The sequence below is a fragment of the Rhincodon typus genome, chromosome 13, assembly GCF_021869965.1.
Source record: "Rhincodon typus isolate 14 chromosome 13, sRhiTyp1.1, whole genome shotgun sequence".
Taxonomy (NCBI): Eukaryota; Metazoa; Chordata; class Chondrichthyes; order Orectolobiformes; family Rhincodontidae; genus Rhincodon; species Rhincodon typus.
In genome coordinates, this window is record NC_063344.1 from 21,197,568 (window position 1) to 21,223,729 (window position 26,162).

Sequence of the window (26,162 nt, forward strand, 5' to 3'; positions counted from 1 at the left end):
CACTAGAGTTTTCTGACCTTCAGGACAGAGATCAGGGCAAGGTTTATTTGCCCTCTTAGATGGATGTGTGACTTTAGAACACACTGATTGACTCATTCCATAACAGCAGCTTCTCATCAAAATAGCTCAAAACTACGAAATATCTTCTTTAAATCAGCAACAGCTATTTGGTTTTCAGGAAGAAACACCAGCATAAGGGAAATAAAATTAAATCAAGTCAAAGCAAAATAATAAAGTAAAACCAAAAGGAAAAGGAAGTTAATGCAAGTGAAATAAAGCTACTATCTGCAAGTTTTTAAGTAAATTTATATTTATTCTAGAGAAACAGATAGTTTTCAGAGTTATGGGACTGTAGATTCTGTTGTATGCGAGGAGCCACTGACATACCACATCACAGGCAGACAATGTTGAAGTGTCACTGGCTGTACAAGACTGAGCTTTGGACCTTGGGCAGTTGTGGAGTCACTGTGTTGTGCATCCATGAGGCAAAGGACTATGTGCATAAGCACATCCAGGGAGGTGATAACATTCCAGATTGGAGGCTTAGGGAATGGATAATCACCGGACAGTCAAAAAAAAGCAGGCAGAAAGCACAGGAGTCCAGAGTTTATTGTGTTTCTCAATTGGTACTCCATTTTGGAGGCTCATGAAGACAATGGATTCTCAGGGGGGTGCAAGCAGAGACAAGTCCATGGCATCAAGGTCATCACAGTTTTACTTTGGGGATATGGGGGAATTCTGTGGCATGAAACGTGTCTGCAGGGTGGTGCATTGATTCCCTAATGCTAGGGTCAAAGATATCAGCTATAAAGCATCCTTCTGGGCGTCAGCCAGAAGCTATGGTTTACACTGGTATGAACAACACTGGTAGGAACAGGGATGAGATCCTTAAAGTAGAATTCAGGGATTTGGAAGGAAATTGAAAAGTAGAGCATTAATCTCTCATTACTCCCAGTTCCATGAGCTAGTAAGCGTAAGAACAGATTGATCAATTGATTGAATATGTGGCTGGAGAACTGGTCTAGAGGGTCAGCATAAGATTTGAGTCTTTTTGACCAGTTGTGGAACAAGTTGGACCTGTGCAAGCTGGATTTGTGCAAGCATTACGGTTTAGATTTTAACAGGGACAGACGTCCTCACAGAGAGATTTGCACGTGCTCATGGGGGCTGGTTTAAGTGAGCGTGTCAGGGGCACGGGAACCTGAAAGGTAACCCGAACTGGTAACAGGAAATAGAAAAGCTCTGAGGGAGTCCACAAGACAAGAGAAACAAAGCCAAGAACAGAGTATGACTTGATTGCAGAATGTTGTCAAAAAGACAAATTTAAGGCACACAGCATTTTTATCAAGATCAATGATTGAAAGGGAACAGTTCTGATGTAAGTGCCATTACAGAACAAGGCTGCATAGTGATCAGGAAGGGGAACTGAATTTTCAAGTATATCTGACATTTTGAAAGGACTGAAAAGGAGGAAAAGGAGGTGGAGTTGCAGTAATAAAATAAGGGATGTGATCAATACATTAGCAAGGGAGAATTTCAGATTGGAATTCCAATGAGTGAAATTTGCTGGGTAGAACTAAGAAACCACAAGAGGCAGATGCTGATTGAAGTTATTTATAGGCCACCAAATAGCACTGGTAGTGTGGACATGATATTAATCATAAAATGATTAACAGAATGTGCAATACTGATCATGGATGACTTCAATATGCATATAGGTTGGGCAAATCAATTGAGCACTTAAGCTGTGGAGGCTGGGATTCTTGAGTGTCTTAGGCTTTCTAGAGCAGCATGTTGACAAGCCCTCAAGATGACACATTATTTTACAATTAGTATTATGTAATGAAAAAGGGCTTATTAAAAGCCTTATCATAAAAGAACTTTTAGGAGTAAGTGACTACAATGTAATCAAATTTCACTTTTTGTTTGATAGGGATATAGTTCAATCTGGATCTTAATCAAGTCTTAAACTTGAATAAAGTAAATTGTGAAAAAGTGTGAGAAACAAATTGGCTGAGCTAGGAAAATACATTAAAAGGAATGACTGTACATAGACAAAGGTCAGTCTTTAAAATAACTATTATATGGCTTACAGCAACTATATATTCCTTCAAGGTGCAAAATTTTAAAAAAGCAGATAAAGGAAGTTAACGATCATATAAGATTAAAAGTAAAGGCTTATACGGTGACAAGAAATAGCAATAAAAACAGAGGACTGGGAAGTTTTTAGAATAAAGGAGGACCATAACAGTGAATGGAGAAATGCAAGAAAAGTTAAGTGATTACTGTATGTCTGTTTTCATTTAAGAAATACAATGAATCTCCCAAAATTAGACATCCAAGTGACCAAGGAAAATGAAGAGGTGAAGGCACTTGTTATTAGTAAGGAGGTTGTTCTGCAGAAATCCATGGGTCTAAGAGTTGCTAAGTCTCCGCACCTAACAGTCTACATCCCAAACTGCTGAAGGTGACTGTTATTCAGATGGTCAATGCAGCAATCATCTTTCAAAATTCCATAATTTTTGGAATGTTTGCTGCAGAGTGGAAGCTTGCAAATGTAACTCCACTATTTAAGAAGGGAGTAAGAGAAAGATTGGAGAACTATAACATTGTCAGCCCTACATTAGTTATAGGGAAAATGCTAGAATAAGGGACATGTTGAATGAACACTTGGATTAAAAACAATCTGCTTGGCCATTATCAGCATGGATTTGCAAATGGAATATCATATTTGACAAATTTGGAGTTTGAAGAGGTTACCAATGAAATTAATAAAAGGGGAGTTGATGAATGTAGTATATATGGACTTTCAAACTTCTTATAAAAGGTTCCCTCCACATACACACAAACCATAGGAAGTCAGTTAGCAAAACTGAAGCCAATTTGATAACACATTCTGAAGTAAATGCATAAATATTTAATCTTTTTAAATTATAGCAAGATGGCTGCAGGATGTTGTGATAATTCATTCATGGGACGTGGGCTTTGCTGGCTAAGCCAATATTTATTGCCTATCCCCAATTACTCCTGAAAATGTGGTGGAGAGCTGTGTTTTTGAATTGCTGCAGTGCATTTGACACAGATGGATCCACAGTGCTGTTCGGCAGGGAGTTCCCGGACTTTGACCGAGTGACACTGAAGGAATGCTGACAAATTTCCAAGTCAAGATGGTGAATGACTTGGAAGGGAAATTACAGGTGGTGTTTCTGTGTACTTGCTTCCCTTTTCCTTCCAAATGGTAATGGTCAGGAGTTTGGAAGGTGCTGTAGAAGGAGCCTTTTGAATTGCAGAGTACTGAGGGGGATTACAATATTTACAAGGAATATAAAGCCAACTAAAGTAGCAATGTTAAGCAAGTTGACATTTATGCAACAGTTCAAGGTGACATTGATCCAGGAAACCAGGATGCAGCACTGGGCTGATGGAATTGAAGAGTAATAGGGGAAACAAGTTACTAATCTTCAGGTCCCTTTACAGGAACAGGGTGAAGCATACCAAAAAAAAACATAGGGTGCTCCTGATAAAGTGACAGCAATAATCACGGGTGACTTTAATCTACATGTAAATTAGAAAATCAGCTTGGCCTAAATGAACAGCTCATAGTATATTCTCAAGGTTGTTTCTTAAAACATGTCCTGGAATGGACCAAAGAACAAGGTTACAAGACATGGCATTGTGTAACGTGACAGGACTAATTAATGGTTGCAGAGTAAAGGTAGTGCATTGGAAATTTAGCCCCACTGTTCCTAGAGTTGTCATAACTGTTAAAAGATTTAGTCAAACTATTCAACATCCCCACTTTGCCCAAGTGATGAGTTCAGGTTAAAAGACAACACTGTACTTAACAAGAAAATAACTGCTTATTCTGAACAGTCTGTGTTTAATCAATGGCAATTAGGAAATATGAAACACTAATTTTTGTTAACTCTACAACTTAAACCGTACACCTTCTTAAATTCCCACCGACATACAGCAGACACATAGGCAGACAAGATCTAGAAATTAAGAGTGGAAAAGATTAAACAAAATCAGGGAAACTTAATTTGGCAGCACCAGTGAGGTGTACAGGAGCTGAGAAGTTGGTTCTTTTGGGTTCTTCTAAGTTCCTTTAATTCTTTTCTATTGACACAAGGTTGTCTGCATACTGATGTTCTCTTTCATTCACTGGTTGAGAATTCATCCTTTTATTGTGGTTTATTCTTCCTTCAACAGAGGATTTGCAGAGAACATTGACAGAAAGACAAAAGGAGAGATAGATTTTTTTGATGCTTTCTCTGAAGGGTAAGTGGTTTTCTGATACACTGGCCCCACACAAACTACGATTACTTGGTCAGGAGCCAATCAAAATGTCATTATCAAGCGACCATCCCTTAGTTTCCAACCCAACATCTTCTAGTGTCTGCTTTTGCTTTCACTGTTCTGGGACAATGGAACATTATATACAACTCTAATGCACTTCAGTACCATGTTTTTTAAAACAGCAGCCGTCTTTTTGTGGACTCCTGAGCTTAAAGCAGTACCTTCATTTTTAGTCTACTGTCCAACACTAAAGGAAACAAAAAGAAGCGGTCTTTACACTGCAAAATGCAGTATACGGAGTCAGTTCTGTCACTGTCTAATAGTGGGTTGCAGTACTGATTGGGACAGGCCTGTCACTGTGTAACACCTACTTTACATCTGTATCACTCCTTTAACACCATTAGCAGTCCCTTATCTATTGTTCTGTGCACCTTTACTATCTGTTACGCTTGTTCCTGCTCCTGTGTCAACAGCATAAATATCACAATGTTCTATCCCTTCCAGTTCTGAAGGATCACATCAACTCAACTTGTTAACTCTGTTATGTTCTCCACTTTTAGGATTTTATACAAACTCTGCAAATCACCTTAGACCAAATGTACCTTTCCCCCCTCAAGCTATAGGCGTTTCCCCATGCCAAAACAAAATTCCAGAATCTCCTCTCTGAAAGTCTAACACATTACACCATTACGTTGTTTGTTCATTAACTCTTGAAACATAAACAAACCGCATTACTCTACTGAAAGACTGTCTCTAATCCTACATTTTTAAACGAAGCAACCATGGCTATAGAAATGCTTCAGTTAAATGAAGTTATCATTAAACCCCTTAGGACACAGAAAAGCCAAAATGCAAAAATAAATTATGTTAAAATGTATATAAATCACACAACTTACATCACATAAGAATGTTTAAGGAAGTGAGAGAACATTGACAGAAAGACAAGAGGAGAGACAGATTTTTTTGATGCTCTCCCTGAAGGGTAAGTGCAGGGCACTGGCCACAATCTTTCAGTTTTCCCTAGACTCAGCGGAAGTAACAGAAGACTGGAGAAAATTGTAAACATCACATCCTTGCCCAAAAGGATGGTTGTTTGTTAATCTGGCGTTCAAGGTGGCCAGCATTAGATCTGTAGATGACAGTTTATTGGCGTTAAGGACAAGTCATGCAATTACAGACCTGTCAACATAAAACTTACAGAATCACAGAAACCTTACCAGCGTGGAAGCAGGCCATTCAGCCCATCGAGTCCACAACAACACTCTGAAGAGCATCTCACCCAAACCAACCAACCTCCCCCATAACCCTGCATTTCCCATAGCTATTCCTAGCCTGCACATCTTTGAGCTGTGGGACCAAACTGGAACACCCAAAGAAATCCACACAGACATGGGGAGAACATGCAAACTCCACACAGTCGCCAAAGGGTGGAATCAAACCCAGGTCCCTGGCATTGAGAGGCAGCAGTGCTAACTACTGAGCTACAGTGCCGACTTGTTTGGTCTTAGAACTTCACAATATTCCCTCTGCCTGACCCAGGTAACCACATACACTTCCTGCTGCACATTGAGGAGCAATGTGATCGTCAGTCTCTTGATTTGATGGTGATGTTTAATCAGGATTATGAAGAATTGTCCTGGGTCTTCATGTGAATGACAACTTCATCTGCCACAAATCCCAGGCCGGCCACTGACCACTCCAGTTACACACGTTTACTGGCCAATAAACTATCACCTACAGATTGAATCCTGACCACCCTACTGGAACCTTGAACCCCTGACTCACAAGTGACAATCCTAAACCTGGAGGGGGACCACTGAACATGCCCCATCTCACTCCAACCTCCAGATCATCAGGGGCTAGTCATCCTAGTATTCCTGACAATTATGTCGCACATAATCGCCCTAACCATTGCGATGTACATTGTCAATTAGAGAACAGCTGAATTTTTGCTAATGAGACAAGAAACATGACAAAACTCCCCTTGCACCAGATCAAATAACTATCAGGCTATCAGATAAGGTAATCAAAGAAAGTGTCTTAGAGTGCCAAAAATAGAATGCCACCATCATTTTTAAAGTGTCTGGAGTCATTCCAACTGAGATAAAATTTAGTCACAGTTTCACACCTATCTGTGCGCGCAGTTTTGGTCTCCTTTTCTAAGGAAGGATGCTCTTGCTCTCAAGGGAGTGCAGCGAAGGTTTACCTGGCTGAATCCAGGGATGGCGGGTCTGACATTTGAGAAGAGATTGACTAGGTTGGGATGGTTTTTGTCAGAGTTCAGACAAATGAGGGGTATCTCAGAGACTTATAAAATTCTAACAGGACTGGACAAGGTAGATGCAGGGAGGATGTTCCCAATGGTAGGTGTGTCCAGAACCAAGGGTCACAATATGAGGATTCAGGGAAGACGATTTAGGACAGAGATAGGAGACATTTCTTCACCCAAAGAGTGGTGAGCCTGTGGAATTCATTACCACAGGAAGTAGTTGATGCCAAAACATTAAATGTATTCAAGAGGCGACTAGACATAGCACTTGGGGCGAATGGGATCCAAAGGTTATGGAGAGAAAGCAGGATTATGCTACTGAATTGGACAATCAGCCATGATCATGAAGAATGGCGGAGCAGGCTCTAAGGGCCAAATGGCCTTCTCCCATCTTCTATGCTTCTAGGTATAGACGTAATTGGTATTTCAAACACAGCCTTTATTACATTTAAGTCACTTATTATGATGAAAGCCAGAAGAGTGAACATCTTGGTACCAACAGAATATACTAACAGAATAAGTTATCACCAGCACTAGAATAAGCCCACACTCACCCACATTGGGTCCAAGGGTTCCATATCTTGCATGCGTACCACATCCATGCTGATTTCAATTCTGTTGCCTGGCACCCCCTCATGTGGTTCATCGCTGAAAGACAGGTCAATCGGCTGGACATTTAAAACTGGTCTGCAAAATAGAAATGAACAATCATGTCAGGGTAAAACTTACTTATTCACACCTGCCTGAAACTGCAAAATGTTCTTTCAATGCAAATGTTCATTCTTTGCATTATTAATTCAGGCCTCTGGGCATAAAGTCAGGATCAACTGCATGTAGGGTCACTCAGCAAGTCTCTGCTCCTAACACCCCTGCATGTCAAGCAGCAGAGTTGTGCACTTTTGTATGTGGGTGTCTGCTGTAGTACAGGAAATTGTGGCAGTGAATTGGTGCACAGAAAGGTTTCAAAAACAGAAATGAAGGAATGACCCGCTGTTTGGAGGACATGTTGCTCTAGAACACTGAGAAGACCTGGACCACATAGAAAGGTCCCACAAAGAACGCAGTAATAAGCAGAACATCTGTTTTTGTAAAACGGAAAACTTTTTTAAACAAAAAATACATGGAAATAAACCAACTGGTCAAACCAAAGCTCCATTTTGAAGAATCAGGGCAGATCAGTGTGCATCATAACCATGTTTTACAGATTTTTTTTTTCTGGATAAATCTAGGACAGGACACTAGGGAGATCTCCTCCTGTTCTTCTTTCAGATGGCAGCCATGCAATCTTTTCATCCTGAGATAGCAGATATAGGTTTCAGTTGAACACTTAACCGGAAAGCAATACCTCCAATAGTGTACTGCATTGTCAGTTTACATTGTATGGAGTCGCTGAAGTGCAACCCAAGCCCATGACCTCTGATTCAGAGAGCAATGCGCCACATAAGGTACCGAGACTGACATTTCTAGGCTGACCTAAAAGCAGAATTGTGCAGAAATAATACACAAATACTCGTAACTGTGCAAACATCATTGCTTCTTATTCAATTTGTTGGCCGTTATGTGACCTAACCACAATAGACAAAGATTATTTTCATCTTGACTTGAAATGTCAGCCTGACTTCCGAATTGGATTATAATTCATGACAGGCTTCCTAATATCAGCCAGTATTACTAACTATAACTCCTGTGAAAATGTCATGTAGAATGCTGAAAATAAAATATCTTGCTACACCAGCCTCTGCGAAATGAATGTGTTAGTTTATGCCATGGAGGGTGGGGGTGGTTCCCTTCATCACACATGGGGATTTCTCTTTGCCGACTCAAATTTCTTATTCTGTTTTGTGTCTTGTTGGATCGTGCATTAGATAATACAAAACAATTCTTAGGTTTTTTTTCCCCAAACTGAAAGCTTTTCAAACAAAAAAAAAAATCATTCTTGGGGTATACTGCTCAACCCTAATTTCCCTGAGCAAAGTGGCGAGCTGCCACCATGAACTTCTGCAATCCTTGGGACACAGGAACACCTCCAGAACCATTAGGAAGGGAGTTCCAGGATTGTAACTCAACAACAATGAAGGATCTGTTCCAAGCCAGGATAATCTGTGGCTTGGAAATTGCAGACGATTGTGCTCCCTTGTATTGATTGTATTTGTGCTTCTAGGTGATACAGGTCACGAATTTGGAAACTGCTGCCAAGGAGCCTTGGTGAGTTGCTGTAATGCATTTTGTACTTGGTACATGTGGCTGTAACTGGGCTTCAGTGATGAAAGGTGTGAATGTGTAAAGTGCTGGACTGAGTGCCAATCAAGTGAGCTGCTTTGTCCTGGATGGTGCAACCAATCCAGGCAAGTGGAGAGAAATCCATTACACTCCTGACTTAGAGCTGGCGGACAGGCTTTGGTGAATGAGTTACACATGAGCTACTTGCTGCACACTTTCTCACTTTTGACCAGCTTGCAGCCACAGTAATTAAATGGCTGGTCCAGTTCAGTTTCTGGTCAACAGTAACTCGAATGATAGTGGAGGATTTAGCAATGACAATGCCAATGAATGTCATGAGGCAATGGTTAGATTCCTTATTATTAGAGACTGTCACTGATTACCACTTGTGTGACACAAATATTACTCATCACTTATCAGATCAAATCTGGAAGTTGTCCAGGACTTGCTGCATATAGGAACAGCCTGCTTTAGCATTAGGGGAGTCATGATTGGTGCTGAACACTGTGCAAATATCAGAGAACATCCCCTCTTCTGAATCTATCCTGGAGGGAAGGTAATTGTTGAAGCAGCTAAAGATGGCTGGACCTAAGGAACCTCTCCAGTGATGTTCTGGGACTGAGCTGATTAACCTCAACAATCATCATCTTTTGTACATCATCAGACTCCAATGAAGCAGAGGGTTTGCACAATTCCAGCTGACTGCTGTCTTGCTACAGGAACTTGATGTCACACCCAATCAAACGTACGCTTGATGTCCAGGGTCTCAGGAACCTGTCCGAACACACAAAAAGGCTTATTCCAAAATAAAGGGTTCCTAGAGCTGGTGTCACAGACCAAAATCCATCCAGATTGACAGAGTCACCAACAGATCATACAATTACCCAGAGTCTATCAGGGACCCCTGTAGGAATGCACATAGTCTTCATAATGCATTGTCCAATACCCAATGATGCACAATATGCACTGCTAGATTCCCAGAAACTCCTTTCAAAAACCCTCAAAATGGTGACATTGCATATGCTAGCATTTCCTTGAAAGATCACTACAACCTTCTCCAAACACTGAAACACCCAGGCACATCGAGAAGGTGATGGCCTAATGGTATTACCACTGAACTGTTAATCCAGAGACCCAGATAATGCTCTGGGGACCTGGGTTCGAATCCCAACACAGCAGATGATGGAATCTGAATTCAATGAAAAAAAATCTGGAATTAAGAGTCTAATGATGACCATTGTCGATTGTCAGAAAAATCCATCCGGTTTACTAATGTCCTTTAGGGAAGGAAACTGCCATCCTTACCTAGTCTGGCCTACATGTGACTCCAGACCCACAGCAATGTGATTGACTCTGAACTCCCTCTGGGCAATTAGGGATGGGCAATAAATGTTGCCGAGCCAGCGATGCCCTTGTCCCGTAAATGAATTAAAAAAAAAAATCACTATCCCACGATATAACAACAGGCACCAATCCTGCCTTTCTGGAAAACCCCTTTTAAATTGTCATTGCGTGCGGTTTTAGTCTCCTTATCTACGGATTGGTGTTTATTTAAAGAGGAAATGCAACAAAGGTTTAATTAGCAGACTGATTCTCGGATGACAGGACTGACTACGAAGATAGTCTGAATCGGTTAGGACTATATTCACTGAGGTTTACAAGAATGACAGGGGGTGGGAGGGTGGTGAATCTCATAGAAATCTATAAAATTCTAACAGGATTAGGGTAAACACATAAAAGATGTTCAAAATGACTAGAAGTCTAGAACAGTCTAAGGATACAGGCCATTTAAGATTGAGCTGAGAATTTTTTTTTAAAATCCAGAGAGTGATGAGTCAGCTGCCAAAGGAAGTGGTTACAAGTAGTAGTTAGACATAGTCCATGGAGCTAAATGGATTGAAGGGACTGGTGAGAAAGCAGGAACAGGATACTGAATTGGATGATCAGCTTGATCATGTCGAATGGTGAAGCAGGCTCAAAGGGCTGAATTGCCTACTCCTGCTTCTTTGATTTTATGGCAGATGTAGCTTTATCACAAAACCAAAAACAGCATTTTGCAATATCAGAAACATTGACAACAAATACAAAAGTGTCCTTGGTTGTCCTGACCTTTGGGAAAATAAGCCTGAAATTCTTCTGGATAGTCTGAATGTTGAAATCCATATTCCAGAGAAGATTGGCCTTTTTCAACATTCAAACTTTACCTAGACGGTAGCAAGTATGCAGAATCATTGCCACGTGAACTGGTGGACAAAACCAGCGCAGTTGCATTCATGGGGAAGCCACAAAAGTAAATGACAGAGAAAGAAATAGAAGGATCAGTTAAAGGTCAAATGCGGAGCAGCGGAAGAACACCTGCAGAAAACTTGGATTGACTGGTCAGTCTATGTGCTCTCCATTTTAGCCATTTGAGGCAGGTTAGGGGACTAAGGAGAAAGGGGCCTCACCTTTTGCCAATGTTCAACAGACTTGATATTGTTTCAAAACTGCAAGAACTGTGGATGCTGCAAGTCAGAAACAAACTCAAATTGCTAGCTAGGCTTGGAGATTTAAAGAAAATGTCTGCAAGCAGCAGTAGGGGCACAGAGAGTTATCAAAATTGAAACATTTGTATCAAAAGATTGCATGGTTGGCAACCTATGCAGTAATCTTGTTTTGTTATGAAGGCAGTTTTAATATCAGCCAATTAATTTAAACCAGGCCCTAGAAACCAAAACCCAATCAAATTTAAATCTGATGGTTTTGACAACCTAGGACCACTCTTATTGTAAGAAATTACTAGGTCATCAAGAATATAAAAGACGAGGACATTTGAAAATTGGTTTGAAAGCAAACTGCCATCCGTTAAGAGAACAGCTCTCAACAGAAATCAGCTCTAAAGAAAGAGAAAAATCACTGGCTCTCACAGAAATCTCTAAGCTCTCAGAGTAAGCACCATCTAAACAAAGGTACTGTGGCACTCTTAGCTAATATTTCTGACAAGAATTCGACAGAGGAAGGTGTTCCTGACAGGAGGACAGCGGAGAAGGCAAAGAACATTCTGGAAGACTTATCCTGGCTGTAATTTTGAGAGATTAAGTTTTTTTTAAAAAATTATTTTGGTTTATATAAATGGGATTTGTATCCATTGGAACTGCATATCATTAGAATGCTGTTTTATTTGGGAATAGTTAGTAGTTAAGGGGAAAATTGTTTGGTTTGTTAGTAGTCTGTTAATTTGTTCACAGTTAGAGTTAGATAGATAAATTGTTACTTGTTGCTTATAAAGTAAGTATGAGGGATTTCTTTCATTTAACCATTCTTTTATAACAGATTGGAGGATGGAGGGGTGCGAGAGGCAGGTTATACCACTTTTCATAGTTCCTTTGACAGATTGTGAGGCAAGGCAAGCTTCTCTGGTTGTTTCAGTTTTAATTATCAGTGAGGTGTCAACTACTCCTCCGTAACACCAATTTCCCTTCACAGATGGTGCCAGACCTGCTAGTTTTTCCAACAATTTCTGTGTTTGTTTTGAAATTCTTTCAGCTTATTTTGATGATAGTGGGTCTGCTGGGAAGATGAGCCAAATGACCATGGGGCACCTTGGTTCAAAGAAAAAAGTTCAATTTTGGGAAGCAAAATGGAATATGGTGGTAGTAGGGAATACTATAATTGAAGGATTGACACAACCCTCTGTAGAAAAGTGTAAACTTCAGGCAGCTGTATTGCTTGGCCAGTGCCAGGGTTTAGGAAATTTGTTCAGGGTTGGAGAGAAAGTTGCAGTGGGAGGGAGAAAACCTAATAAACATGGCCCACGTAGGTAGCAACAATTGAGGCAGGGCAAAGAAAGAGGCTCTGCATAGTCACAGAATCTTACTGTGCAGAAAGAGGCCATTTAACCTGTCATGTTTTTACTGGCTCTTCAAGTGAACATTACCCAGTGCCAATCACCTGTTTTTTCCTCATTTTTGCACATTATTTTTACCTAAATAATCAGCCAATGTTGAATGTCTCAATCGAACTAACTCCAGCACATTTCCAGGCAGTACATTCCATATCTTAACTACTTGTCATGTGTAGAAGTTTTTTTTCCCTCATATCGCCTTTGTTTCTTTTACAAATCACTTTAAAATCCATACCTTCTTGTTCTTGATCCTCCTATAAGGTGTTTGTCCCCACTCCCCTCATGGTTTTGAAATCATCTGTTAGATCTCTTAGCAATATTCTCTTCAACAGTTCCAAGGTCTTCAATCTATCCTTATAAATAGAATTTCTTATTCCTGAAGCCACTCTTACAATTTCTCTAATGCGTTCACACATGTTCTATAATGTGGTGCCAAGAACTGTATGTAATACTCTAGGCAAAGTCTAACGAGTGTCTTATACAAGTTCAAACTCCTTGATCATGTCCTTCATACCCCGATAAAGCCACAGTTACCAAGTTCCTTATTCTACTCTTTCCACCTGCTCTGTCTCCAATAATCTGAGCACATATCCACCAATGTCCTTCTGTATGCCCTTTAAAATTTTGTCCCTATTTTATATTGTCTTTCAAATGTTCTTCCTGCCAAAACACACGACTTCACACATCTGTTAAACTGAAATCTGCCACCAATTTGCCCACTCCAGCAACTTATCTATGTCATTTCTCAGCTCTACACTGTCTTCTTCTTAGCTTACAATTCTTCCAAGTTTCGAATCATGTGCAAACTTTGAAATTGTCCTCTACACACTAAGATCTAGATCATTAATATACATCAGAAAAAGCAAGGGTATCATATCAATCCCTGGGGAACTCCAATATAAACCTTCCTCCATAGACAAATATCCATAGATCATTACTCTATTCCTTATCACTCAATCTTGCACTTCTATTCACTTTTTTATTCCATCACATACAACTTTCAAGTTTGCTGTGGGGAACTGTATCAAGCATCTTCTGAAAGCCCATGTACACTATATCAACAGCATTGCCCTCATCAAGCCTGTTTCCTCTTCAAAAAAAAGACTTCAGCAAATTAGTTAAGCACCATCCCTCCCTTAGAAATCCACACTGACTCTTTCGAATCAACCCTACTTTTTCCATGTGACTACTAATTCTATCCCAAATAATTATCTAGAGAATCTTCCCTATCACTGAAGTTAAACTAACTGGTCTTACAGTCATTCAGAATCCTTCAATGCATCTCATCTGGTCCTCTGCCTTATCACCTTTAAGGTACCAACAGTCTATCCAACACTTTTTATCAAATTTTGAACCCTTTTAGTGACAGTTTCCTTGTCTGTCACCATGACCTGGGTAGCCACTCCCTCTTTGGTAAACGCAGATGTAAAGCGTTCATTTAACACCTCAGCCATGCCTCCTGCCAGGTGTAAATTCCCTTTCTGGTCTGTTACCACTTATTTCTACCACTCATATGCTTACAGAAAGACTTTGGGACATCTCTTTAGGTTAGCTTAATTTAGTTAGTTCAAGGATCTAGGCACCAAATTGAGAAACAGAATTGCAAATGGTCACAACCTCCAGGTTATGAACTGAATCATGTGTAAAATGGCACCAACCAAATCAGGTCAGAGATGAAGCCATGACATAAAGACAGCTGTGGGAGAAGTGGATTCTGATTCATGGGACAGTGGCACCAGTACTGAGCAAAATGGGATCTGAACTATTGGGACAGCCTCTACCTGACCAGTGCTCACAAGAAACAAGGTTACAGTCCAACAGGTTTATTTGAAATCACAAGCTTTCAAAGCACTGCTCCTTGATAACAAGGTGTAGAGCTAGATGAACACAGCAGGCCAAGCAGCATCAGAGGAGCAGGAAAGCTGACGTTTCGGGCCTAGACCTGCTCCTCAGCCTGCTGTGCTCATCCAGCTCTACACCTTGTTATCTCCGATTCTCCAGCACCTGCAGTTCCTACTATCTCTAAAGCACTGCTCCTTGATCAGTTGAAGATTTCACCTTACAAAGCAGCAGCACTCCATAAGTTTGTGATTTCAAATAAACCTGTTGGATTATAACCTGGCATTGTGTAACTTCTGACATGATCCACACCAGTACAACATCCAACACTGTCATTTCCACATCATGACCAGTGCTCAGGCTGGTGCTTTTGCAAGTTACATACTAAGCTAAGTAGAGAAAATTTTAAACTAAATAGTGAGGCCAAGGGATCAAACTTGGGAGAGATAATAAATTGAAGAATAAAGTCAAGACAAAATTGAAAGGTGTTAATATGGCAAATACTACACAGAGCATCACGGGAAGGAACAGACACTACTTTAAGAACCATAAATCATAGCATAAAGCAGCTCATCTGCTTAGAGGATATAAAATGAAAATGGAATAAAACTGAAGACCTTGTATCTCAATACACATAGTATTTCAAACAAAACAGATGAAATGACAGCACAAATAGAAATAAGTACAAACTCAGAGCCAGTACAGAGATATGATTGCAGGACTACACGGATTGGGACCTGAATCATGAAGGGTACAGGGCATTTAAGAAGGACAGTAAACTAGAAAAGGTGGAGGGGTGGCTCTGTTAGCACAATAAGGAAGAACACCCAAGTTCAAGAAACACGGACATGGATTTAGATCATGGTGAGAAATGACAAAGGCAAGAAATTACATGTCAGAGCAGTGTACAGGCCCCCACAATAACAACATGGTAAGGTGGATCAGAAAAGAAAAAGTAATGGGAGTTAGTCAGAAAGGCATGACAATCCTGACAGATTAAACAGCATATAGACTAGAAAGCTAGTTGTGCAAAAGTAGTCCAGTTGAGTTCATAGAATGGTTTTGGGATAGTTTCTCAGAACAAGTATTTAGTAAAAGTATTTAGATGTAAAAGCATTTGTAATACCAAGGCATAGAATGCTCTGGGCCAAGTGTTGGAAAATAGGATTAGAATTCTTCAGAAGCTGTTTTTGAATGGGATAAACAGGATGAGCCAAAGGGTCTTCTTCTGTACTGTAAATCTCTACGACTCCATGACAATGAACAACATATTCTAGAACCAGAGACTAGGCTATATTAGGTCTGATATTACACAAAAAAAAATTAACAAATGATGTCACAATGAAGGCCCCCTAGACAGCAGTGACCGTAACATAATTAAATTCTACATTCAGTTTGATGGAAGGAAGAGTGGTCAAGGTCTATATTTGTTCCCCAACTTAAACAAAAAGGAACAAGGACACAAAAGGAGGGCTTGCTAAGATGAATTTGCTAATCAAGTTAAAAGATAAGTCTACACAGATATTGCGGCAGATATTAAAGGGGATATTTTAGAAAACAATTGATAAATTCAAAGGAATCGAAAACATTGTAAGGGATGGACCCAAAAGATTATTGCTTATGTAAAAAGGTAAAGATAGTCTCAAACATAAAGGAAAAGCATAATTATGCAAAGACAGTTTGAAGTCCGAATACTGGGCAGAATATACAAGATAGACACAGAATCTTTAAAATATTAATGAACAGGGAAAATTATAGCCCAAGAGTAAACGAAGAAAAATAAAAGCAGATAGGAATTTCTATAGATATTTATAAAAGAAAACAGTTAACTATCAAATGAGCCTAGAGAACTGATAATGGAACAAAGAGACAATAGTTGAGCTGGACAAGCATTTTGCAATTGTCTTCATTACAGGTGATAAGAGTAATATCTCAGGAGCAGCAATGTCAGGAAACGGGAGGGAGAAACTTATGAAAACTTATTCATCAGGGAATTAAGTGATTCTATGTAAAATGTTGGAGCTGCAGACTGACAGCACCCAAAAACCTGATGGACTTCAGGTTAGGGTCTTGAAAGAAGTGGCTACTAAGACAGTTGATGCAGTGGATTTAATTTTCAGAAACTCCCGAGATTGGAAAGAAGCAAATATTTGTAAAAGGTGATAGACAGAAAGTGGGAAACTACAGGCCAGTTAGCGTAGCATCTGGCATAGGGAAATCTTGGAAACCATTATTAAAAATGTCAGAAGCATTAAAAGAAGCAGCAAGAGGAAAGTATCTCAGTAGCACACAAACCAGCAGAGGAACCATGTGGGACAGGAGCAGCAGAGGCAAGGTTAAAAGGAGTCACGAGTGTGGAGAAGTGCCACCAGCTGACGCACCGGCATGCCTGACAAGCAGAAGTGCTTGAACAAAATCAAGGCATGAATCACAGGAGATCAGGTGGGTAAATTCCCTCGTTTTTTATGACTGGATATAGATTTATCTTAAAACAGTAACTACACATTAAAGCTTTTACATCATGAGTATCTTATAACTTCAAAATTAAATTTCTTTGTTTAATAGAGTTGAGAGAATCTGGTTGTTTGACAGACATAAACAAAGACAAGCTTTTTCTAGCCTATACATTTTTCTTCATTCATGGGACATGCGTGCCTCTGGCTGACTGGCATTTATTGCCTGTCCCTGGTTGCCCTTGAGAAGGTGGTGGTGAGCTGCCTTCTTGAACTGTTGTAGTCCACAATGCCTTTAGGGAGGGAATTTCAGGATTTTGACCCAACGACAGTTAAGGAACAGTGATATATTTCCAAGTCAGGATTCAGTGTAGCTTGGAGGGGAACCTGGTGTTCCCATGCACTGGCTGCCCTTCTATATGTAAGTGGTTGTGGGTTTGGAAGTCAGTAAGGGTAAAATAAATGCAAGGGTCCAACTATCTATTGAGTTAAGGAATGTCTGGGAAACTCACACCTGCACCATGCAAGAAATTCTAGATATTCCTAGCAGTCTGACTGACCACGGGTACAAGGAGGTGCCTCTGGCTGGAGCACCTTGAGCTTTGGATTTTGGAGCTTGAGTGGCAGCAGGGGGCACAATGCTACATTGACAATGCTGAGAGGCTCATGGATAGCAGGTTTCAGGAGATGGTCACCCTGCAGTTTGAGCAAACCGAATAGGTGACCACCAAATTGAAGAATTGCATTAAGCAGGGTAGTGAGGGAATTCTTTGTGGGTCTACCTCACTTGCAAACTCTTTCTCGCCTATGGAAAACACCCAGAGATCATGATCAGAGACCAGACACATAGGAAGTGAGAGAACCAAGATTTTTCAAACAGACTGCAGGGAGTTAGGGAAGAAGGTGAAAATCAGGACTTCTAAGCAAGCAAGCTCAGGGTTACTCTCAGTGCCACACTGAGAAGGATAGAACAGATGAATGAGTGGCTGGAGGGATGGCTCAAGGAGGAGAGCCTTAGATTGTAGGGGAAAGGATATAAGTGGCTGAGTTTTGGACAAACTGAGATTTGAACAGCAAATGTTTTGCAACGGAAAGGGTAAAGCAGGGTCTGAGGCAGTCGTTATGCTAGTGGAAGTCACTAGCATTTATGGCAGACAGAACATTGAATCAAAAGTGCAGCTCAAGGTTAAATAAGATAATTCAATTATTCTGGATTAGCCTGACAATACCTGGAGAAGAGGTTAAACAGATAACAAGGATATGAAGTAGTTTACTTTCTTTTAAAAAAGTCAGACCAATGATGTGCAATATCAAAATTATCCAGTAATGTTTTAAATTGCTAATATAGTAGAGTAATGCATTCCCAGGTGCACTTCCACTGTTATATAGTGAAGATCTAGCATATAGACTTGCATTTAATTTCAACAATCTGGTTCTATCAAATTTTGCCAGGGATCAGAAGTAAAACCTACTCAGTAAGAGATAACAGTGCACAGCAACACACGAGAATGAGATGGAAAGGTTTACATGCCCCGACTTGCCAGAAGGAGAGACTTGCTTCTGTTACAAAGGAAAGGGATTTTGAAATGGGGCAACTGCAGTCACACTTAGCCTTACATTCATGGAATAGCTGAAAATCTAAGGATTGCAGGAATTCTGAATAAACAGCCAATTTACTTGGTGGTTATGACCACAGGTCTCTGCTATGATGTAGGCTCCTTGCCATGGCATTCCTAATTGATGTCGATTTGCCATGGATGCAACTGGTAAATTCCATCCCTGATCTCAGATCCATCCAACTGGTGGCAGAACTGCAAAATCCAAACAAGTGGCATGTAGAACATTACATTCTCAGAGAAGCACAGACTACATTATTCAAATATGCTGAAGCTAGGAACAGCAGTGGCAGTCAAGCACATCTATCTCCTTTCCCAAACTACTGCCCATTAATCATACTTGGGGATGGGCTGAATGACCAAATGTAAAAATAAATTTATGACTTTGATCAAAGGAATTCTCCAAAATCTAAAATTATTCCAGCATTTTGCAATAAGATGGAACTTAGCTGAGAGACTGAAAGAAAGGCCAGACTGCAAGAAGAATAAGGCCTTTCTCTGGCATTTTCTGGTGGTCTGTTTTTAAAGTAACCGTTTCGCACTGTTTCACTTTAACATTGGTAACTAATTAGGATCAGAAATCTCACTCAGCATTGCAAGATTCATTATAACACTACTTACACAGTACACTACACAAATGAATTGGTGCCATGTTGGTGCATCTTCTCGCCCTCTCAGACTGGAAGCTAGTCAAAACCTTCCAAACATGTGGTCTCTCCCGTTGTCACACTGCTAACCGAGATCTATAGCAGAAAGCTCCTAGCAATCCTCACCAGTTAGACCGCGTCTCACAGGCAACATTTATCCCCTCAGAACCTGGCCCCACATGGAGGAGCCACTACAGACTTACAGAAAGTAAAATGCTACATTTTTCTTTTATGCCCAATTTAACATTTCTTTATTCTAACAATTATTTCATTTACCAATACACAGATTCCCTCATCTAATGTACAGTAGTTAAACATTACACACTGAGCTGAAGACACTGCCTGGAGGCCAGTCACTGTAAACAGTTCTCACTCTCTGAACCTGGAGGGCTGTCACTGTAAACCTTAACTGTATTCAAAAGAGAATAAAAAAAAACAAGTATTTTCAGGCCAGTTAGCTTAACAGCTCGCTGGGAAAACATCAGAGTTTATAATAAAGAATGAAACAGCAGAGCATTTGAAAATACATAACATAATGGAATAGAGTCAGCACGTTTCAGAAAGAAGGAAAAGAAGAAGGAAGCTTGTAGAGCTCTTTGAGAAGGTAACAGGACAGATAGATAAAGGGGAAGCAGAAGACATATTAAATTTGGATTTCCAAAAGGCGTTTGATAAGATACTATGGCATAAGGCTCCTTAATATGATAAGCACCCAAGGTGTTGGAGGCAGTATATTAGCATGGAGAGGGGATTGGCTAACTAATAAGAGAAAGTTGGGATAAAGTGGGTATTTTCAGTATGGCAACCTGTAACTAGCAGTGTGCCACAGGGAACATACTATTCTCAAGATTGTGGATGACAAAAATAAGTGGCAAGCAATGAGGATGTCACAAAGAGTCAATAGAGGGATATAGACAGGTTAAGTGAGTGGGCAAAAATTTAGATGGAACAAAATGTGGGGAATGTGAGGTTATGCACTCGAAGGAAGAATAGGGAAGCTGTATGTTATTAAATGGACAAAGACTGCATTAAGCTGCAGCACAGCGGGATTTAGTGGTCATGTACGAACCACAAATATCTAGCACTCAAGTTCAGCAGGTAAAAGGGAAGGTAAATGGATTGTTGGCCTTTATTTCAAAGGGAGCAAAATACTAAAATAGGGAAAAGATACCATGTTGGACTTGAAAGATTCACTCTATTTCTGTCTCCACACATGGTGCCAGATCTACTAAGTTTTTCCAGCACTATTTTTGTTTCAAATTTCCAACATATGCAGTATTTTGCTGTTATATCAAAATAGCAAAGTATTGCTCAAACTATACAAGGCATTAGTCAGACCACGCATGTGGAACACTGAACAGTTTTGGGTCTCCTTACCTAAGGGGAGGCATTGCCATGGGAGACAGTCCAGAGAAGGTTCACTATGTGAATTGTAGGACAGGGGAGATTTTCTTTTGAGGAGAGGTAGGTTTAACTTGTACTTACCGAAACTTAGAAGTATGAGAGGTGACCTAATTGAAACACAAGATACTCAGGGGGATGCAAAGAGGCTGTTTCCCCTCATGGGAGGGTCTAGGATCAGAGGACATAATTTCAGAGTAAGGAGTCACCCATTTAAGACAGAGATGAGGCAGCATTTCTTCTGAGAGTAGCTAATCTGTGGAACGATTTACAGCAGAGGGCTGTAGAGGCCGAGTCAATAAGGCTAAGAAAGACAGATTGTTAAACAAAGGAATCAAGGGTTATGGAATTAAAACAGGGAAGCGGAATGAGGACTCAGATCAGCCATGATCTCATTGAAAGGTCCAGCAGACTCGATCAGTCAAACGACCTACGTCTGTTTCTGCGTCTTATAGTCTGATGCACCGAGAATCACCATAATCCAGCTAGATGTATGTCAATATGTTTGATGTAAGCACACAACATCCTTTGCTCTAAGTCATTTGTGTAATAGAGTAATTAATCACTCACTGTGCTAATTCAAAGAGCTGCTTGAACCAATCCTGGTTAAGCAGGTCACTGGACTGAGTGTTCTGTGACATGGTGGAATGGCAACAGCTCTCTACCCAGGAGAAATGAGCCGCTGGATCTACCAATCTGTAAGGGAGAAAAGAAAATAGAGAGAGAAAAGTAAAAAAAATTAGGAATTAAAATTCTTAGAACAATAATAACAAATCTAACAGTGACCAGCTCCAGATGGGCCAAAGCATACTTAAGCCAGTCATGCAACTTCACTGTACTGGTCCAACAGATCTCCAATTAAAAATAGTGCAGGGAAGTGACTAAAAATCATTGACATTTGTGGAAGGCAGAAGAGCCCAAGTTATTTTCAGAATTACATTTCCAGATGTGTGATCCTCATTCCCTTTTACAGGAAGTCAATGCACACTGACTGAGGACCTTATTGATATTACATTCAGTCACATGCAACAGAACTAGCAGCACCTGTTGCATTTCCTCTCCTTCCATTGAAAGCCAAATAACAATCTTCAGCAGATACAAGAACACAAGACTCACAACAAATGGAGAACCATTCATGCAGTCCCAATGTTAAATCTAGGCAATAATGTGGGTTACATCCCAGACATACTGAAATTGATATAAAATGATCCCACATCTAAAAATCTAAAAGTCTGATGGAAACTGGTTGTAGATTTTGAAAATTTGCTGCAGTCCACCTGAGTTACAATCAAACGGTGTTCTAGCACTGAAACTGTTGGGTCCAATAAACCAACATTATTTCTTTCCTCCACGAGTCATCTCATCCCATTCTCTAGCTTCATGGAATCATATTCAGGTTACAGCACAGAAAGAGATCATTTGACCTAATGAGTCTGTACCTAGTCTCTGCAAGAGCAACTCAACTTTACAAATTTTCTCTGCTCGGTTCCTTATTCAATTTCATTTGACTGCAACGACTGAACCTGCCTCCAGTTCTCAGGATTTGCATTCCAGTTCCAAAACCTAACCACTTAACTGTGTAAGGAAAGGGTTTACCAAATGTCGCTTCTGATCATTTTGCCATTCACCTTAAATGTGTGTCTCTGGTTCTCCATTCTTTTGCCACTAGGACAGTTTTGTGCCACCTACTGTCTCGATCCCTCATAATTCTGACCACCTGTACCAAATCATCACTTAATCTTCTTTAGCAAACTTCAGCATCTCTAAGCTATCCTCGTTACATTAGTTCCTCAATAATTATATCAAACTTATCCGCACCCTCTCTAAAGATCTTCCAAATGTGGGAATACTGAATGGATATGATGCTTTAGCCGAGACTGAACCAGTGTTTTGCAAAACGTTCTTTATAACTTCTTTGATTTTGCGAAACTTCTAACAGCCGTTTGGAGAAGGAGCAGGCTAGAGATCAGAGGCCAATCTTCACTCATTCCAGATTCATTCTGAAAATGAAACATGTTAAATTCATAGCTCCTAACCCTACTCAGCACCCAGTGTCGATTCAGCTCTGAGCTTGCTGGTGAAACCTTTCCCTTGTGGACAGACATATTGCCTACAGGTAGTTCTCCTTTAACACGATAGTTGCATTCTTCTGTGACCTCGTGCCATAAAAAATCACCATAGAAAATCACATTATATGAAAATTGTTACAGAAAAATCAATATGCCTGTACAGCAGAAAGTTTGTGTTATCCAAACAGCGTCCACTATTCAAATCGTGTTACAGCCAATTCACGTTAATGAAATACACATTATAGCAGAAATGTCTGTACCTATTCACACATCTTAGTCCACACCTATTACCACCTGTTTCTCCCTCTGAATGTAGTTATTTACATAATTAACCCAAATCAGATTAACTTTCGCTATGACAGAGTCCTCTTCAAAGTTTCTAAAAACAATATTTCAACAATAAGACAAACTAAACATGACTTGTTCATATTCTCTCATAATACAGCTTTCCTTTCCTTATTTGTTGAAATGTATCTATTCCATATATTCTGAAGTATCACCTTAAAATGTCTGCCACTGCATCTCTATTGACCTATCATTTAACCGAATTTACCAATTCAGCTCTGCTTTCCTCACAAATGTCCTTAGGGATGCATTTACGAAATGCCTCCATGGGCTTTTTCTCAAAATTTATGTATTCCACAATAGCTCAGTAGGTCACTGAATCATCCCAGGTGTGAACCTGAGAGAATGAGTCTGCTGTAGTTGGGTCAGGACTGGATTAAGGAAATTAATTATAATGGTCCTCCTCCATGTCCCTATGTTAGGAAAGGAGAAGTCAGCAATGTTCATGCTATTAAGAAGGATTCACCAATCTATACTCATCAAGATGGCAAATGCACCCTGAGCACTGATAATTTCTCTCCCCATAGCAGTTAAACATTCAAGGAAGTATGGGACATTCACAATTCTAAGTAACGGCTACTTGGACAATACCATGACATTTAGTGAAAGCACCCGATCCCTGTGGAACAAGGCCCCAATGGGGAATTGACATGCAACTGGAAGTTAATCCCTGGGAGGCAGCACTCCAGGCTGCGAGTTGATCCCCGTGGAACTGCACCCCACTGGAATTAACACTTGCATAACAGCCAAGGGGGGGGAGAAAAAAAACAAATTCTCACAAATCACTAGCCTGTCATGATGCAATGTTAATGAGAGAACTCTGCTTTTAGAGTTCCTTCCCCACCCTACCCCACAATTCATTGTTGTGATGTCCCAGGGTCACGCCAGAGCATTCACTACATTTGTCAATCGAAACGCCGGGCACTATTCTGGAAGGAATGTGCCCCTCCACTGTGCTCTGGAATTTCCCTTACTCTCCACAGTCCTACCCACATCTTCCCTTTCATGTAACCTAACCCTCTGATGCATACCAACGTATGTACAAAATGTTCACATAGCTCTTATTTCCTGGCCCTCAAACCTACCAAGGAATGCATTACACCCATTTCATACATAATTAACTAAATTTTTCTAAATGATTTCTGAATACCTGAAGTGTAAATTGGATCATTTATTAATTTCAAGTTTATAGATCCAAATTCTCAATATTCATGAGCGCTTCCCCCCGACTTAATTGGCAGCTGAGCCTTACATTTTAAAGCTTGTCAGGCTAAAAAGAACAATGTTCCACTAGATATAGTTTTAACACTTTGGTGATACAAGCCACACTTAATTAAACCAAAGAGAAAAGAAAAGCAGGAAAAGTTTAAATATTTCATAAAACTTTTAAAGAAAGGGATATAGGGGATATTTTCCATGTCTCTGTGCCAGCTTAGCAGTTATACTTTCTCTCCATTAAGTCTATGTATTGTTCAATTAACAAGTTAAAAAAGGCAAATGAACATATATTCACAACAAAGCGTACAGTGCAAAACAAAAACTCATCTCACGGAACTCAGGGGACTCCTTCCACTCAAAATGCCTCAGGTAATCTACAAGTATAAGCTCAGTATACTCATACTGATAAACAGCATCTTTATAGAACTGCTTTCAGTGTCTATTTATAATCAAAATTCCATATTTATATTAGATTGCTTTAAAGGAATTAAAATTGAGGATTTCTCTGATATTCTAGCATTTTTTCAGCAGCCTACACCTCACACCGGGCCATTGTGTGTCAAACACCCCCCAATTCCAACATACCAGCCACAGCCCTCCCTCCATCCAACTTTCCTCATCACAGCGGCCTCCTGCTTTCCCATCCATTTGTCACACCAGGCAAGAAAACCCATCACCATCACACCCATGCCTATCTTCCCCTATTTCAGTGGCCTCACAGGGCATCTGTATCATACCAGCCCCACAAAATCCCCTCACTCCAGTCATGTCAACTCCACACCTATCCTCCCTATCACTCCAGCGCCATGCCCACTATCCCCAGCCTTAGCCTTGATGGCCCAACGCTCACTCCCATACTCCGCAGTCCTCTTACCAACAAAACCACTGGACACACAAGCCCCAGAACTAACCACATGCCATCATTCATCCTTATATGTACCGACCCAGTGATGCCAGGTCTCTACTTTCCCCACCTCCAATTCCAACATACACAAACGTACCTCCTCACCCAACTCTGACCACCATTCTCTGTGTCCCCTCATCCCATCAACTAGTCCATGTACATCACACTAGCCTCAAACTGTACTTGTGTGTCAAAATATTTAAAAAGCCACATAAACCTTCATCCAAATTAACACATGAAAATATAACTGAGTCACCACTCTCTGCATCCCCCGGATTATTCTGGAAAGCTCAGAATGGAAGGGCAAATCCCTGAAGTCTAGTTAACTTTACTTCATCTTCATTTGTATCAGCAATTTGTTCAAGCAGCTTTAAGGAGTAGCTTTTAAACACAGTTCTAATACACGTTATTTTCAATGCAGGGATTTATTAATTTACATTTATAAAATCTCCTTGAAGTCTTACATATTATTGATTATCTTTCAGCGGACACTTCTACTGCATCCTTGTATGCATAACATTACCAAATAGTTCTAAAATAACTGCTAGAATACAAATCAACTTTTATCTTCCTCAGAACTCCTGACTGCCCTACTCTTGATCTCTCTCTCTCTCACATCATACTATACCTTCTAATAGTGTTTGAAGATGCAGTGCCTAGCTGGTCCATCTTATTTGAGTGGTCTCGGTCACTGTCAGCTGCAGCCTCTGAAAGTTCAGTTAGCAGCTGTGCAAGTTGTAAGCTGCTTTATTTTTTGCTACAGCCACTGATTGGAGCTTGGTGCAGATGGCACCAACTCTGAGCCTACCCACAGACAACACAGACCTAGCCAGTCTGAAAACTATGCAACATATAGCAGTGAACAGTGATGACAATCACTTGAATAAGGGGAATAATTGCTAAAATGAAGCAGTGATTTCTTTTTCCCTTATACTACCAGTCACATGATTAAGGAGTTTTTTTTTTAAAAAGTGTCATTTTACATATTACAATAATAAA

At 40.2% G+C, this 26,162-nt stretch overlaps 1 protein-coding gene across 4 annotated transcripts in view; it reads right to left on the reverse strand.

Annotated features, from left to right (window-relative positions):
* tp63 (tumor protein p63) overlaps nt 1-26,162 on the reverse strand; it is a 266,101-nt gene that overhangs the window by 136,840 nt on the left and 103,099 nt on the right. For all 4 annotated transcript variants that reach the window (XM_048604513.1, XM_048604514.1, XM_048604515.1 and 1 more), the window contains exons 2-3: nt 21,198-21,323; nt 7,123-7,255 (exon numbers count right to left, since the gene is read on the reverse strand). In XM_048604513.1, coding sequence (XP_048460470.1) covers nt 7,123-7,255; nt 21,198-21,323 — 259 coding nt within the window. The remainder of the gene's footprint in view (nt 1-7,122; nt 7,256-21,197; nt 21,324-26,162) is intronic.